This window comes from Biomphalaria glabrata, chromosome 10, assembly GCF_947242115.1.
Source record: "Biomphalaria glabrata chromosome 10, xgBioGlab47.1, whole genome shotgun sequence".
In the NCBI taxonomy this organism is placed as follows: domain Eukaryota; kingdom Metazoa; phylum Mollusca; class Gastropoda; family Planorbidae; genus Biomphalaria; species Biomphalaria glabrata.
The window spans coordinates 12,325,435-12,340,054 of NC_074720.1; the positions used below are offsets into that span (position 1 = coordinate 12,325,435).

The window sequence follows — 14,620 nt, forward strand, 5'->3', positions numbered from 1 at the left end:
TGCTTATTGAGATCAATACAATTATTGTATACATTTAAAGAGAGAATTTCTCATTTCACTTTTACATGCTACACATGTGTGCCTTTTGAAAGCAATAGTATAAATATATTGAATACACAGTGGAATACTCATTGGCATCCCAGGTTTTGTATGAGATGCAAGGTAGATTCAGAGGCATATAAAATCTAAAATGATAGTCCTAGTTTTTACTGGAATTTGAAGCCACCCCACTCTACTATTTAAAAAGTACAGTACCCCTTTCATACCTTGCGATCTGTAGCACATTTGATGTAAAGGTCATCTGTTTCTATGACTTATGGTTAGCAAGCGTGTCATGTAGCCAGTTCAATGACCAAATGACTTTATTTTCCCCCAGCAAAGGTTAGGTACCATTAGAGTTTGGTGTACTCTTATAATCCAGAAGATCAAAATTTCAATCTTCACTGAGTTTCTTACCCTAAACCCAAAAACTCTCAGCCAGCAGGCACTACCCTACTATAATATATTATTGTACTTACTAAAACAATAATATTGAAGTATTGTCATCATCATCAACATCAAACTCCATCTGAAAGGTTCAGACCATCTCTTGCAAGTTTGGCCTAAGCCGTGCAAATATAAGCCAATGGGCAGTGGTTTGTCCTGCACTGTGCTACAATATCTTACTCAGGCCTGGGCTGCCTCTTGTGCTTCCAGACTCCGAGGCTTTTTGGGGACTTGTCCCTGCACTCAAATAATTTTTCCATTTCTATTTTTTTTATTGTTGCTACAGCCTGCACTGCGGGTGGTTTTAGCCCTCCCTGATATGTCAAGAAGTCTGCAAAGTGTTGCCAGTCACACCTATGTGACTCGGTACCCATTGCATTATTACCAGGGTGCCGTAGTGTCGGTTTATATCAGGTGAAGCTATGATGATGGTTGCTGATGGGGAGCCACGATCCAGGGCTTTGCAAAGCCTGTAGTATAGTATTCAAGCCAGTGCAATAAAAGGTTTAATTTTTCAAACTTTGTATTTCAATTATTTAGACTGTTGTCATTGCTGATTAGTTTGTAATTAGATGTATTGTATTTGGTTAACAGGTTTTTGAATACAGCTCTATGCCACGTAGACAACGAAAGCTGTTATGCAAGACTGTGTGAGAATGGCCCAGGTGTGACTAGTGAGCTTGTGCGCATCTTATCTGGATCAACAAATGGTAATTATTTATAGTTTACAATGAGACACTTCCAAGTCTGTTGAGTGTTTCTAGATTGAATATTCAAATACTTCTTCATTGTCATACCACTTTACATCATTGTATTTTAAGCAACTATAACTAGAATGTGTGTATCTTGTTTAAGTCTTGTTTAACTTTTCAAGTCAGGTGTATGAGTGATTTTTTAAATTCTATTCTGTTGTCTTCCCTGTTGGTTTAGTCAGCCTAAAAATAATTATTTCATTGTATTCAGTTGGGTTTTTCAGTGTCCATGGAAAATTTCCTCTTGTTTTTTTTTATAGTTTTTTATGTTGAACTATTCTAAATGTTTAATTGTTTTCACTGCTTTTTTATGCAACATATACTCTGTATAGCATTTGGCTTCTAGGTCAATATTTCTGGTTTTAGCTTTTGTATAGACAATGATTTCAGAATGTCTTAATCCACCCAACTGTGCTAAAGCTATGGTTGCAGAACACTTTCATAAACTATGTATTAAATGTTTCTTTTATCCCATATACTTTTAGGTCTCAATGGAAAACTTTGCTTTATTCATAATGAGACTATGTCTTGACCATCAATGTTTACATAAATAAGAAACATCTAATAGCAGATCTAGAATAAAAGTATCAACTGTATTCATCACCCACAGGTCACATGACCCATTTAAGGATAATTTTTTTTCACATTAGATTCACTCAGAATTCTAAAGTTGTCAACACATATGAAATCACAAAGAACAAACCAAGACCTTGTCTTTCAGCTTACATTATCTCTTGACAAGAAAAGAATAAAAATAGTTAATCTCAGTAAATTTCCCCTTTCAGGCCTTCGATCTATAGGGCAGATGATGTCAAGGTCATCTGTTACTGTGACCATCACAACTACCAACCGCCTTTACTTTTCCTTAACTAATGTCAGGTACCCATTATAGCTGGGTGGTCTCGGAGGCCCTCAGAGATCCTGACATAAAAAAAATCCCAGTCTTCATCAGGATTTGAACCCAGGACCCCCAGTTCAGAAGCCAAGCACTTTACCACTATGTATTTTGCCCACAGTTACTAAAAGTTTGGGCACCATTGTGTTTTCTAGAATGTTTCCTGCATTCAACACAACTCTATTTATTTGTATCTCATCCTATCATTGAATAACTGCGAAATACCTTTTATCTTTAATACTAAGGCAGCATACTTGCTGATAACCTACCAAATAATTGACACATCCACTAGAATTAAATATTCCCTTGTCAGAACCCCAGGGCTTTTTCTAGCTGTTATGCACAGCTCCACCTACTTCATTGTGAAAGACATATCTTGGTCAAGGTTTGTCAAATAAGTTGAAAACATATTATGATAATAATGATAATGAAACTATGAAACTTTATACCATAAATGTAAGAACTGTTGAAATTAATTAAGCTATTGTAGTGTCCTAGCTGAAACTGTTTTCAATTCTCTTAAAAAATTATTATTAAAATTGATCCCTTACTTTTATATATTAATTTTTTTTAAAATCTGTATCTATTTATATTTAGATGCTTACAACAATATGGCCACTTGACATTATCTGTCTTACCTTCTGCCCCAAACTTTGACCCACTAACCAAGATTTTTTATTTTATTTAAATGGTGTTATCTCTAGCAGCACTAAATTGGTGCAAGGTCATTACAGTCACTTTTAGTATGTGTTCATTTTGGTATACTGCCACTTTAACTAGTCTGCTACACAGCTGTGTGTCTGTGAACATGTCAAATGTTTCCCTTTTAAGACTAGATTTATAAGGTGTGAGAGTAAAGTTTGATTGCACATGTGAGCAGTAGTTAATAAAGATGTTATGTGGCCAGCACAATGACCTAAGACCAAAGACCATGACTCTCTTCAATTGTCGTCTGCTATGCATTAAAGTTGAGCAAACTGAACAATTTCTAGGATTGTATGTGTGCGTGTTTTTGGCTCGGGGTGGGGGAGATATGGCTAAGTGGTATAAAAGGCCTAGCTTTTGAACTTAGAGGCTCTCAAGTATAAATTACTTATGGAGACAAGAAATTTTTCAATGTGAGATCTCACTTGTGCTAAATTGAGTTTGGCAATATACAAACTTCCAGATATCTCTGCTTTACCAGTCAACACAAGAGAATAGACCATAGTATACTGATCATGCAATTGAGTAGCATGAAGATGTGCAATTAAAGTATTGTAAAAAGTCCAATCATTCCCAGAATTTGACTTGGGTCCTTCATTTAGCAGTTAAGCAATCTAGTCATTTTTCCATCACATACATATGTTGTATATATGTGTTTTCAACAAGAGTGTAATGCTAGTTCATACTTTGAAAAGATCAGGTTAGAGCTGTTGTTGGAAAAACAATAAAGGAATAAAGTACAATGTAAAACAAATTAACTTATAGTACATTAGTAGGATGAAATTCTGTGTTGGTAGCTTTATTTATTTTGGAAATGCATTTATTACCTGTAATGAGTCTATGAATAAAAAAAGATGCAATATTGTAAAATGTTTGTAAAATATTTTACATGTTTCGGATGCTCCTTCAGAGTTGAAGAAAATGACGGGGGATGGGAGCGGACAGGGTTTGAATCCGGTACCATTGATAAATCTGAATGACAGTCCCGCCCGCAAACTGCACGGCCAGGCAGCCATCCTTTTTGTAAAAGGGTAGACTTTATATGTAACAATATTTATTTGTGTGAGACTCACTGTAGGTGTAACAATTATTGCTAAATCATTGTATTGATTTTATTATCTTAGTGTCAGTACAAGCACACAGAATATAGTTTATAACATGTTTCTTATCTCAATGATACCCAAGTTCTCAGTTGTCATGTCTTGAATCCTGTCAATCTGTCAAATATTAGTGCAAGGGCCCTCAAAATCAAATATAAGAGCAATTCTAATACAAACTTTTTGTTTTTTTTTTGACAAAAATGAATAACAAAAGCTATCTAAAGTTGTTTAGAAAATGGGCAGGTTCTTAAAGTTTTAACACCTTAGTTACATAAGTAGTACCCAGCCAAGACTGTGTAGGATCAAGGGCACACCTCCAACTTAGGAAAACCTTGAAGGTTTATCTCAGTTGACATGCTAACACAATTTCCTTGGGAATTAACCAGGACAGAGAGGTGATTTGGTTCTGTTAGGTTATCATTGTAGTTTGAAAATAAAGGTATTCAAGTTATCATTAACCCTGATTCTATCCAGGACACTAAGGTTTATCTGATGTAATCATCCATTTCATAGCTCCATGTTACTAAATTTAACTCCTTGGGCTGGTCTTTTCAGAGAGACCTGGTGTTGTTTTAGGACAAAGAGGTGTGTCGTAAGGTAGATGATCTGTCAGCTTCCTTAGTCTCATCTTTGTATCTACATGTCACTTTGTCTTTAGAATTAGTTCACATTGAAATATGCACATTTCTTTCTTTCATAAAAGTAAGGGTAACCTAAGGTGTAGAAATATTTTGAGATTCCTGATTTAAAAGAATTTGAAAAACAGGTATCAGATATTGCCTTTTTTAGCGGCCCCCAGAAGGGGAATAGACGCTATTAGTTTTGTGTGGTCTGTCCATCCGTCCATCCCGTTTAGATCTCATAAACAAGAAAAGATATGAAAATCCAACATCATGATATTTTTATTTTAGACCTTTCAAAGTTCTGATGCAAATGCTACTTTTTTCTTTTCTGAAAGCGAAAAAATGTAATTTTTAAAATCTTTACATTTATTTTTAAAGAGAAAAAATCTATTAAGTATGCATATAAGTGGAACATAATTTAAAACAACAATTAATAAGTAGTTTTTCATATTATCGCATGAACTGAAATGCCGCGCAGCAACCATGGAACACATAACTAAAGGAATTTTTTTTACGGAAATGTTTTTTTTTCTTGAGGTTTTGAATAAGAGATTGACCCTTTACAAAACAATTAGATCAATTAGATAATCATTATATGACATCAGTTTGGCCAGGTTCACATCTAGCTTCACCTTCACTTCACCTATAAATTGGTCTGCTAGACCATTGGGGCACCACACAAGATCTGTCAACCTTCTTTCTCCATTCTTTCTACCATTTGCCTTTGATAGAATTTCATTCTGATGTTCTTTCTGAAAATATTGAAACCTGCACTTTTACCTGCCTGGGTGGACCACTTCGGAGCATGTGTTTCCACACAAACTGTCTTTGTAACCTTGTTTTATATTGTTACAGTTCATGAATAGATGTCTAAGAGTTTGAATACCATTTCTAAAACACATATTTACATATGGAACATAGTTATGGATTGAGATCTCACAACCTGAGAAATGAGATGAAAAATCATATAACTGGTTCAACTGAAAATCAAATACATTTTTCATCCTTCAGTTGAGCTTAGGCCATCAACTCTATCACTGCACACTTTATTTATATCTTCTTTTTTGTTCTCCTATACCATTTACACCCTTTTTTTTTATGAAGCTCATATCAACTCACTCTGTCGGTCTGGTAAAATGTTACAACATTAGTTCTCCCACATCCATACTCAAATCAAAATGAAACTTTGTACGATTATTCATAAAAAATAATTAACCCATTAGTCAATTCATTATTGATAATTAATTATTTTGTTTGATACTGACAAGGGAATTAAATGCTTCAGTATTCAGAGATATACTAAATATTTGGAATTTTGTAGATTTTATTTATTTTATTTTTACTTTAAACAATTATTTATTGACAAACAAAATGTGAATCAATAGAGAAAATTAACAAGGTCGTCAATTACTTATTGGTAATTAACTATTTTGTTTGATATAAAAGGGAAAATCTTCTACATTATTGTGAGATATAGTTGTATAAATGGAGTTCTTCCCTTATATAATAATCCTTTTTTTTTTGTTTACAAAACTTATACCAACTTATTCTGTCTATCTGATAAAAAGTTTATACATCTTATTTTTCTCACATCCAATCTTGGATCAAGCTAAAATTGGGCACAGCTATTTCTTGTACCTGACAACACAAGAATCAATCAAAAAATATTAACCAATTAATTAATTAGCTATTGTTAATTAATTGTTTTTTATTAAACAAGGGAGAAAAATTGCACCTGACTGAAGTGGTGGTATAAGTAGAATTAGCCCCCTTTATACTTTATATGTCCAGGCTACAATGTTGGAAGCTAACAATAGATAACTATGAAACCTATTTTCATACGTGATTGGTTGGCTCAGTGGTTACCGCGTTGGCTTGAGGAGGCTTTAGGATGCTTGAGCTCTCGAGTTCGAATTCAGTTTTTCATTTTTCTTTTTTTTTTTTTATTTATAAATACATTTAAAAAAAAATGATCACTAATATTCACCCAGATACCCACTTCTTTCTCCCCCCCCCCCCCCTCTCAACTGTCATAACCTATTGAGAAAGCTAAAAGCCTGAAATTGCGCTAAACAAAAACAATTAATAAAAATATTTCTACTCACAGAGATTTATTGTTAGTCTTAGATCTATTAGAAATTTAATTAGATGACTGATCCAAACTATTGATACAACTATGCTCAATGTAAGGTTTGTTTTTTTTTTTTTTGTTGTTTTTTTTTTATACTACCTTGTTATTTTTTTAAAAATTATTTGTATATTTTGCTTATTTAATTTTCGTGTCAGATATTTAGGGTCTTGTTTCTTAAATCCTCTGGATACCATGTCATGGCTTGTCTAGTACTAGTTGCTCAGATCCTGAGGGTGTGTCCTATTTCTTTCTTCTTTCAAAATACTTGTTTTTTGCTTTTTTTTATGTGTGTCTTTTTGATGATGTTCATAAAACAAATGAATTATTCCATTTTAAACACAAGAATAAAGAGGTGAATGCTAACAATGTTATAAATCAACATTTTAGTGGGTGTAGTGAACATGGGACCAATGAGTTTGAATTCTGATGAGGACTGAGATTTGGAACTTCATGATTGTATGGATACCCACCTCTAAAGAGTAACTGGTGTATGTTGGGAAATGTAGAATTGGTTTGTTGTTGTCCTGTCATCCTTGTAAACAGTGGGATGTAGAGTTAGCTTTACATTATATGTCCCTGTAGAGCACAAGGTCTGACTAGGGTACCCCTATCAACATTTTAAAGCTGTGTTTTAATAGAAGATATTAAGCTCAATAAAGAAAATTCAGCTTGAATGAGCAATCCACCATCATCTCCATTTGCTTACTTTGATCAGTACTATATACAAAAAAAATGATGAAAGGGAAACAATTCATTTTTATATTTTGAATTTTCACAGTTTTTTCAATGCAACTTTTTTCTGTTCATTCATAGCTCATTATTTTTTTTTCTTTGAGAGTGCTGAAATAAATGTAGCCCTCAAATGTTCCTAGCTAAATTTATGGATTCAAACCTTACCATTGCCTTCCTTGACATACAATCACATTTATTAAAAAATTCATGACCTTTAATTTGATAATTAAACACCATAGACTGAAATCTACCTATACATTAGAATTAATTTTTTTTTAAAATTTATATTTGTATGTTTGAATGTTGACAGGTGAGCTATTAAAGCATGCAGCAGAACTGAGTTACAATCTGATGTACATTGATGATGGAGAGACCAAGTATTGTGCTTTCTTCTCCCAAGAACCTGACTTTGTCCTGGCCATAGTGGAGGCTTCCAAAGAGCTAGGGTAAAGATGCTTGTTTAAATTTGCATTGAAGTTCTGTTCAGTTGTATATAAAGTTTGTTCAGTTGTACATTCTGAACAATTCTAGTTGACCTGAATTGTAATGAAAAAATATAAATTGGAAAATCCTATATTGCATCCAACATTCATTTCACTAAGGCTAATACTAAAGATTGTTAAATATTTTAATTTGTTTTGCTTAATGAAAATTTTTTTAAAGGCTTTTTTTTCTTTTAAAAAAGTAACTGACAATCCAAATAATAGAGACAAGAATTGAATCAAATATTTGTACTGAGACAAGCTATATATTTAACGTAAAAAATAATCAAGGCTTTCTAGTGTCTATGTATAAAAAAAAATTTTTTGTTATAATCTCTGTAGCTTTCGTTGTTATATTATTCCGCATTAGACTTTTTTTTCTTTTAAAAAAGTAACTGACAATCCAAATAATAGAGACAAGAATTGAATCAAATATTTGTACTGAGACAAGCTATATATTTAACGTAAAAAATAATCAAGGCTTTCTAGTGTCTATGTATAAAAAAAAATTTTTTGTTATAATCTCTGTAGCTTTCGTTGTTATATTATTCCGCATTAGACTTCATGCCACATCTAATCTAAGCATGCACTTTGATAGCACTATACTTGCACATAAAATGACAAAATGTTAGACTAACATGTAATAACAAACTCCCATTCATTATCCTTCTCTCTCTCTCTCTCTCTCAGTATTTATCTTTTCTTTGACTATTATGTTCAAGAATAACTACAGTTGGAAACAATAATACAATTGTTATTTGATTTATTTATTCTTAAGTTTTGTGTTCCATGCAGTATTATCATAGTCAATTTATATAATGATTGAAAACTGAATGACCAAAAATGTACGGTAATTGTACATTTTGAAAACAAAATAATGTTCATGATTTAAAATATACAAATATTAAGTTGTTGTTTTTTTAGGAAGAATTTAATTACCTAAATCATGGAGACATTATACCTTGCTTTAACTACTTTATAAAAAATTAATTATGAAATAGTGACTATTTGATTTCATCTGTTCAGATATGAACATGAATGTCAAGGACAAGAGTATTTAATGGAAATTTTCCATTGTTTTACAACATATGAAGCTGGTATTGCAGCCATTGGTAAGGAGGTTTTTTAAAAATTTGTTTTCTCGTCAATTCGTTTACAACAGATTTGATCTAATACATCTGAATATATCACTTAACTATGCATGACGCAATGCAAACTCTCAATACCAACAAACAACCTTGAAAAAAAAAGTTGTTTTTTTCCCATCAACTGATGTTTTTACAAAGCTTATACCAACTCACTCTGTCTGATAAAAAGATAAAAAGTTTGTACACTTTATTTCTTTCCCCACTGATCCAGAAAAGTGATAGAATCATAGTGCATTGAGAAAGCCAAAAGCATGAAATTGGGCTAAACAAAATTAAATTGGTAAAAATATTTATAATCGCAAAGATTTAATATTATTAGAGTAGATCTATTACAAATTTAATTACTTGACTGATCCAAACTAATTGATACAATTACACTTCATCTAAGCTTTCTTTTTTTAAAGCATTTTTTTATTTGTTTCTTGTTCAATAACAAGAATAGTGGCTGAAAATTAAATGACATTTTTTAAAATTGTCTAACTACCAACCACTCAGCATGATAACATTGACATATTTTAGTTGTGAATGTGCAACATTTGTAATAAATAATCTTGAATTCTTTATCTCAAATTTAATTTCTGTCATCCCATAGTTGTGACACATTTAGTAAACTTTAAATATCCTCTTTATATTTATTTGTTTAGTACACTCACAACAGTAAGAATGAACTCACCTAACCTTGCCTAAGGTTATAGAGGGAGGAGTCAGTTTTTAAGACAGTTGGTAGTTAGACAGTACTCAAGAGAAATTGAAAACCAAAAACATTTATTTCTTTTTGTTACTAACAAATATATTTTTAAATATCAAATTAATTATAGCACACACACAATAAGCATTTCTAAAATAATAAACAATGTGTAGACAAACTCAATTAATACCATGAACATAGATTGCACTCTGACCTTTGTTTTAGTCACTGAAATAACATTGGAAGGGAGGTAAGTAATATTTTGGGTCTTGCTCTAGGTTTTAGTTGTTGATCCCACTATCAATGACAATGTTTTTCACTTCAAAAGATGATCTTGAAGACATAATTTTATTTTCAATGATTGTGACAATGCAAAATAAGAAGATAAACTACTCTTAGTAAGACTAAGAACTATCCTGTTGTCAACTTTCATTAACTGAAACATTCATCTTGAGATGAAAATCCTGTTGGATTTGTTTTGCTGCTCTAGCACAGTTGAATTTAACTATCAATTATTCATGCTGCCAATGTAGACATTTTTTTAACACTGCCAAACTTGTCAACTTCATTCCTAAATTGTTTTGTTTTTTCCTATCAGAAAACTGTATGGAACAAATAGCAGAGGCCAATAGTTCCTATTTGAAGTCTCTGTGTAAGAATGTGAACCTCAGCAACCACAGTACCATCATTACCACAATCATAGCCACACTGAACCACATTTTCTGTAGAAATGTTGTTGTCAGGCTGGGTCTGATGTCATGTAAGTCCATGTGCATTGATTATAACTTAAAAGTAGATCTACTACTTTTTGAATTTGGTAAATCAACATATCCATAATCTAGATTTTCCATTGTTGAATATACCTTAATATCCACTGTCTTTGATTGTGAGTTGATTCTGGTTTATCATGGTCACACTACCCATATTTTCATTGTTCTTTTATAAGGAGGTTAGTTTTATATTTAGGGTATTGTGGAATAAACAGAGTATTTAGTTGTTAGTTTGGAAATGTAAAAATGTCTTTCTTATTGAAATGCTGCAAAATCAATGTTTACAAATCTAATGAGAACCTAAAAATAACTTAATTTAAACTAATACTAGAATATGAATCCTGCGTTCAGAATTTATTAACACAATCACACACATAAAACAGTTGTTGATGGTCTGTTCGTTGATGATTATAGATGTTGATGGTGCATGCGAGTTCGTTGAAGACACAACAACAGAATAACAATGAATATATTTGATAACGCAGGCTGATAACTTCAAACAATTTAATGAATAATAAAAAGGACACAGTCCTCTGTCGTCGCTAGCCTAGTGTCGTCCTCTAAGGCATCTTGTTCGTTACTCTCTCTAGTTCGTAATCCTACTTTTTAATTACTCGTCACGTCACTAAGGAAAAACCCGATTAAACTCAACTTCTACGCGTCTTGTGTCATTACACAGTTAAAATAAAGTAAAATATTTTTTACATACTAAAATATGGTGGATATTCACATTTAACAATAGTAATGCCCTTAGTAAATTATTCAGAGACGCTCCAGTAGCAAGGTAAATTAACAATCTGACTTAAAAGATGAAAGCATTTGGGCACATTGGCTAAACAATTAGCAGATGTAGCTGATTGTTTTGTTTCATTTCATTTCAAAGCTGCACTTTTATATCTTATATGAGCATTCTCTTATTGTAAGATATAACTTAGGAAAGGATTGTGTATTTTGTGATGATAGCTTATAGAATGATACCGAAGAAAGAAATATGATACCAAGTTGTGATTTCTGTTATGTACACTAATTTTCACAATGTTAAAAATCCATTCTAGAATCAACTATTTAGATTATAAGGCTTGCAACTTTTACATCAGTTACAATTTTGTTAGCAATTCTTGAAAAAAAAAAAGTGAAAAATATTCCATTTTAAGCTCGTATGATTTTAAATTTTTGCAATGCATCAGTTATAAGTAAAAATATTCTACATTATAATTCTATTTCTTTAATTTGGCTAATGCATCATTTATAGAAAAAAAAGATATTCTACGTTATATTCCTAACTTTTAATTTCCTGTAATGTATCTGTTATAAATAAAGATATGATTCTATTTAAAAGTATAAAAAAAATGATTACCAGTTTTTCTTTTTAAAAAAAATGTATGAAGGTTAAACTTGATGTTTTCATTAGATTAATTGCAATAGTATCTCCTGTTACATATTCTCTCTGTAGTTTGACAGCTTTATCATTTTTTGTCCATGTTATTTCATACCAGAACATTTCTCTCTCCTAAGTTAAAAAAGCATTAATTTTAGTTTATTGAGCAAACAAAGTCTTATTTGGTTCTGACAGCAATCAAATCATTTAACTCTTTAACATCTCTAAACTCTGAAGCACATAGAAAAGATTATTAATTATTTAAGATTTTGCCTGTCGAGATGTTTGTTATATGAATATCTTTAACAACAGAGAATAATTGGTCATGTGATCTAGACCAGAAACACAGAAGATGAATAAGTGCTTTGCGAAACTCCATATTGTGCAGTGGGTATACCAGAAAGTTAATCCCAGAGTTCAAAAGGCCCATCATCATGAATAGGTTATAAACAATCTCTGGAACACTTTTGTTGAGGTAGTCATCTGGAACAGTGTGGAGTATAAACCTGGGAGTCCAGCATGTGAAAAACAAACCAAACACTGTCATCATCATTTTAGCCGCTTTCCAGTTCTCATCACTCATAGCCATAGGCCTTGAGGCCCATGCCACTTTGTCAGAGGAAGGTTGGACCACGTTCATTTTTTTAATAGCTGTGCTATGTTTCCTCGCTATCATGATGATCTTTGTATAGATTGCGAAAATGGCGGCACTAGGGATGAAGTACATGAGAGTGGCCACATACTTGTAGTAGAAGGTGGGTAGGATCTTGTTGGCCACGCACTGGGGGGGATTGGTTTTTGGTACATTGATGAACCACTGGCTATTCCCAAATGTCAACCCGATGAGCCAGGGAAAGGTGATGCTGACCCCTATGACATTGTTGTTGATGACCCGTACATAGAAGAAAGGGTAGTTGATGTATACCATGCGCTCCAAGGCTACCAGCAGCAGGTTCAGTATGCTGACCACGATGGCTGAGGAGCCTGCAGACATGATCAGGTTACACATTGTCACTGTTTGGTCGAACCTGTTTCTGATATCAGGGATAAGCCAAAGCCCATATGGGATGAGGACAAGACCCACCATGATGTCAGCGCAAGCCAGGGAGGCCACGTAGGCATTAGATTTGGTCTGCAGTGATGGCATGCGCTTGATAGCTATTAGGGTGGTCAGGTTTCCAAATATGATCAGGAGTGAGAGCATGAAGGCTCCAGGTGCCAGGATGGTTATCCCAGAGTATTCTGTACTTAGAGATTCATTCACATTGCTTAAATTCATTCTTTAGTAATACTTAGTATGTGGCGACACATTTACATTGCTTGAAGTCATTCTTTAGTAATACTTAGTATGTGGTGACACATTCACATTGCTTAAATTCATTCTTTAGTAATACTTAGTATGTGGTGACACATTCACATTGCTTGAAGTCATTCTTTAGTAATACTTAGTATGTGGAGACACATTCACATTAAATTCATTCTTTAGTAATACTTAGTATGTGGTGACACATTCACATTGCTTGAAGTCATTCTTTAGTAATACTTAGTATGTGGCGACACATTCACATTGCTTAAATTCATTCTTTATAATACTTAGTATGTGGTGACACATTCACATTGCTTGAAGTCATTCTTTAGTAATACTTAGTATGTGGCGACACATTCACATTGCTTGAAGTCATTCTTCTATAACAATCCTCCACTATCTAGGGGAAAAAAAATTACATGTTAAAACTAGTATTATTTAAAATATATATTTGTTTTTAATAAAGAATTTGAAAATGATACTTATTTTTTTTTTAAATATAAAAAACTCAATGTATATATTTATTAAAATAAATAGCAAAAAAAAATTGTTTTCTAATAGCTAAACAAATTATCAATTTTCTAATTTCAATAAGAAAAATATATTATTCATTTCAAAAGATTTTTTTGAAGTAGAGATTTAATAGCAATTATTTATTTCTTTAACATGAAATAGTATGGAATTCACATTTTATCATTAATGTTGTAATAAAAAAAAATAGTTTGTGTTGAATTAGTTATTCAATGTAGGCCTTCAATTTTTTTTTTTGATAGACATTCTATAGTGTGTAGTTGTTTTTTTTTAGTTTTTTTTTCAGATTATATGGCTGATTATATGGCTGAAAAATATGAACACAAATTGTATTGAAATTTCTTTCTGATAATCTTATTATATTTAGATTTAATTCTGTATATTGAAATTTCTTTCTGATAATCTAATTATATTTAGATTTAATTAATAGACTGTTAATAGACTAAACTTGTGTACTTTTCATGCTTTGACTTCATACACTAAGTCCATTTAAGAAAACAAATATTTTGAAATAATAAACATTTCCTGACACGTAAAAAGCTGTTGATGTTTGTAGAGACTAAAATAGTAGTAATCTGGTATTCCAGTGGGTTTTTTTTTTGAGTGTATAGTCCTTCCTTGAATTTGAGTGTGAGGCCTCACCATTATATACTCTGGCACTGTATGTGAATGTCAGTGTCATTGCTGATGCAATGAAAGCAGTACTCTCATGCATCATTAAACATTGTGAACAGGCTGATGACCTCCCCTGAAGAGAACCTTTCATGTGTGTCTGGTATGAAAAACAAAGTTGGATTCGAGATCTTTCTATCTCTAGTACTGACATTCTCTTCTGTTTATTACATGGCGCAGAGGCGGCCTTAGGGGATGGGGAGTGGGGCAACCACCCCAGG

General features: G+C 32.4%; 2 protein-coding genes across 3 annotated transcripts in view; one reads left to right on the forward strand and one right to left on the reverse strand.

The window, feature by feature from the left end:
- Nucleotides 1-14,620, forward strand: part of LOC106074702 (uncharacterized) — a 37,234-nt gene that overhangs the window by 7,591 nt on the left and 15,023 nt on the right. For both annotated transcript variants that reach the window (XM_056043892.1, XM_056043893.1), the window contains exons 7-10: nucleotides 1,081-1,196; nucleotides 7,735-7,870; nucleotides 8,933-9,018; nucleotides 10,341-10,502. In XM_056043892.1, the coding sequence (XP_055899867.1) occupies nucleotides 1,081-1,196; nucleotides 7,735-7,870; nucleotides 8,933-9,018; nucleotides 10,341-10,502 (500 nt within the window). The remainder of the gene's footprint in view (nucleotides 1-1,080; nucleotides 1,197-7,734; nucleotides 7,871-8,932; nucleotides 9,019-10,340; nucleotides 10,503-14,620) is intronic.
- Nucleotides 10,496-14,620, reverse strand: part of LOC106074701 (trace amine-associated receptor 4-like) — a 30,445-nt gene continuing 26,320 nt past the window's right edge. Inside the window, exon 2 of the mRNA XM_056043898.1 lies at nucleotides 10,496-13,596. Within this exon, the coding sequence (XP_055899873.1) occupies nucleotides 12,144-13,169 (1,026 nt within the window). The 5' untranslated portion in view covers nucleotides 13,170-13,596 and the 3' untranslated portion in view covers nucleotides 10,496-12,143. The remainder of the gene's footprint in view (nucleotides 13,597-14,620) is intronic.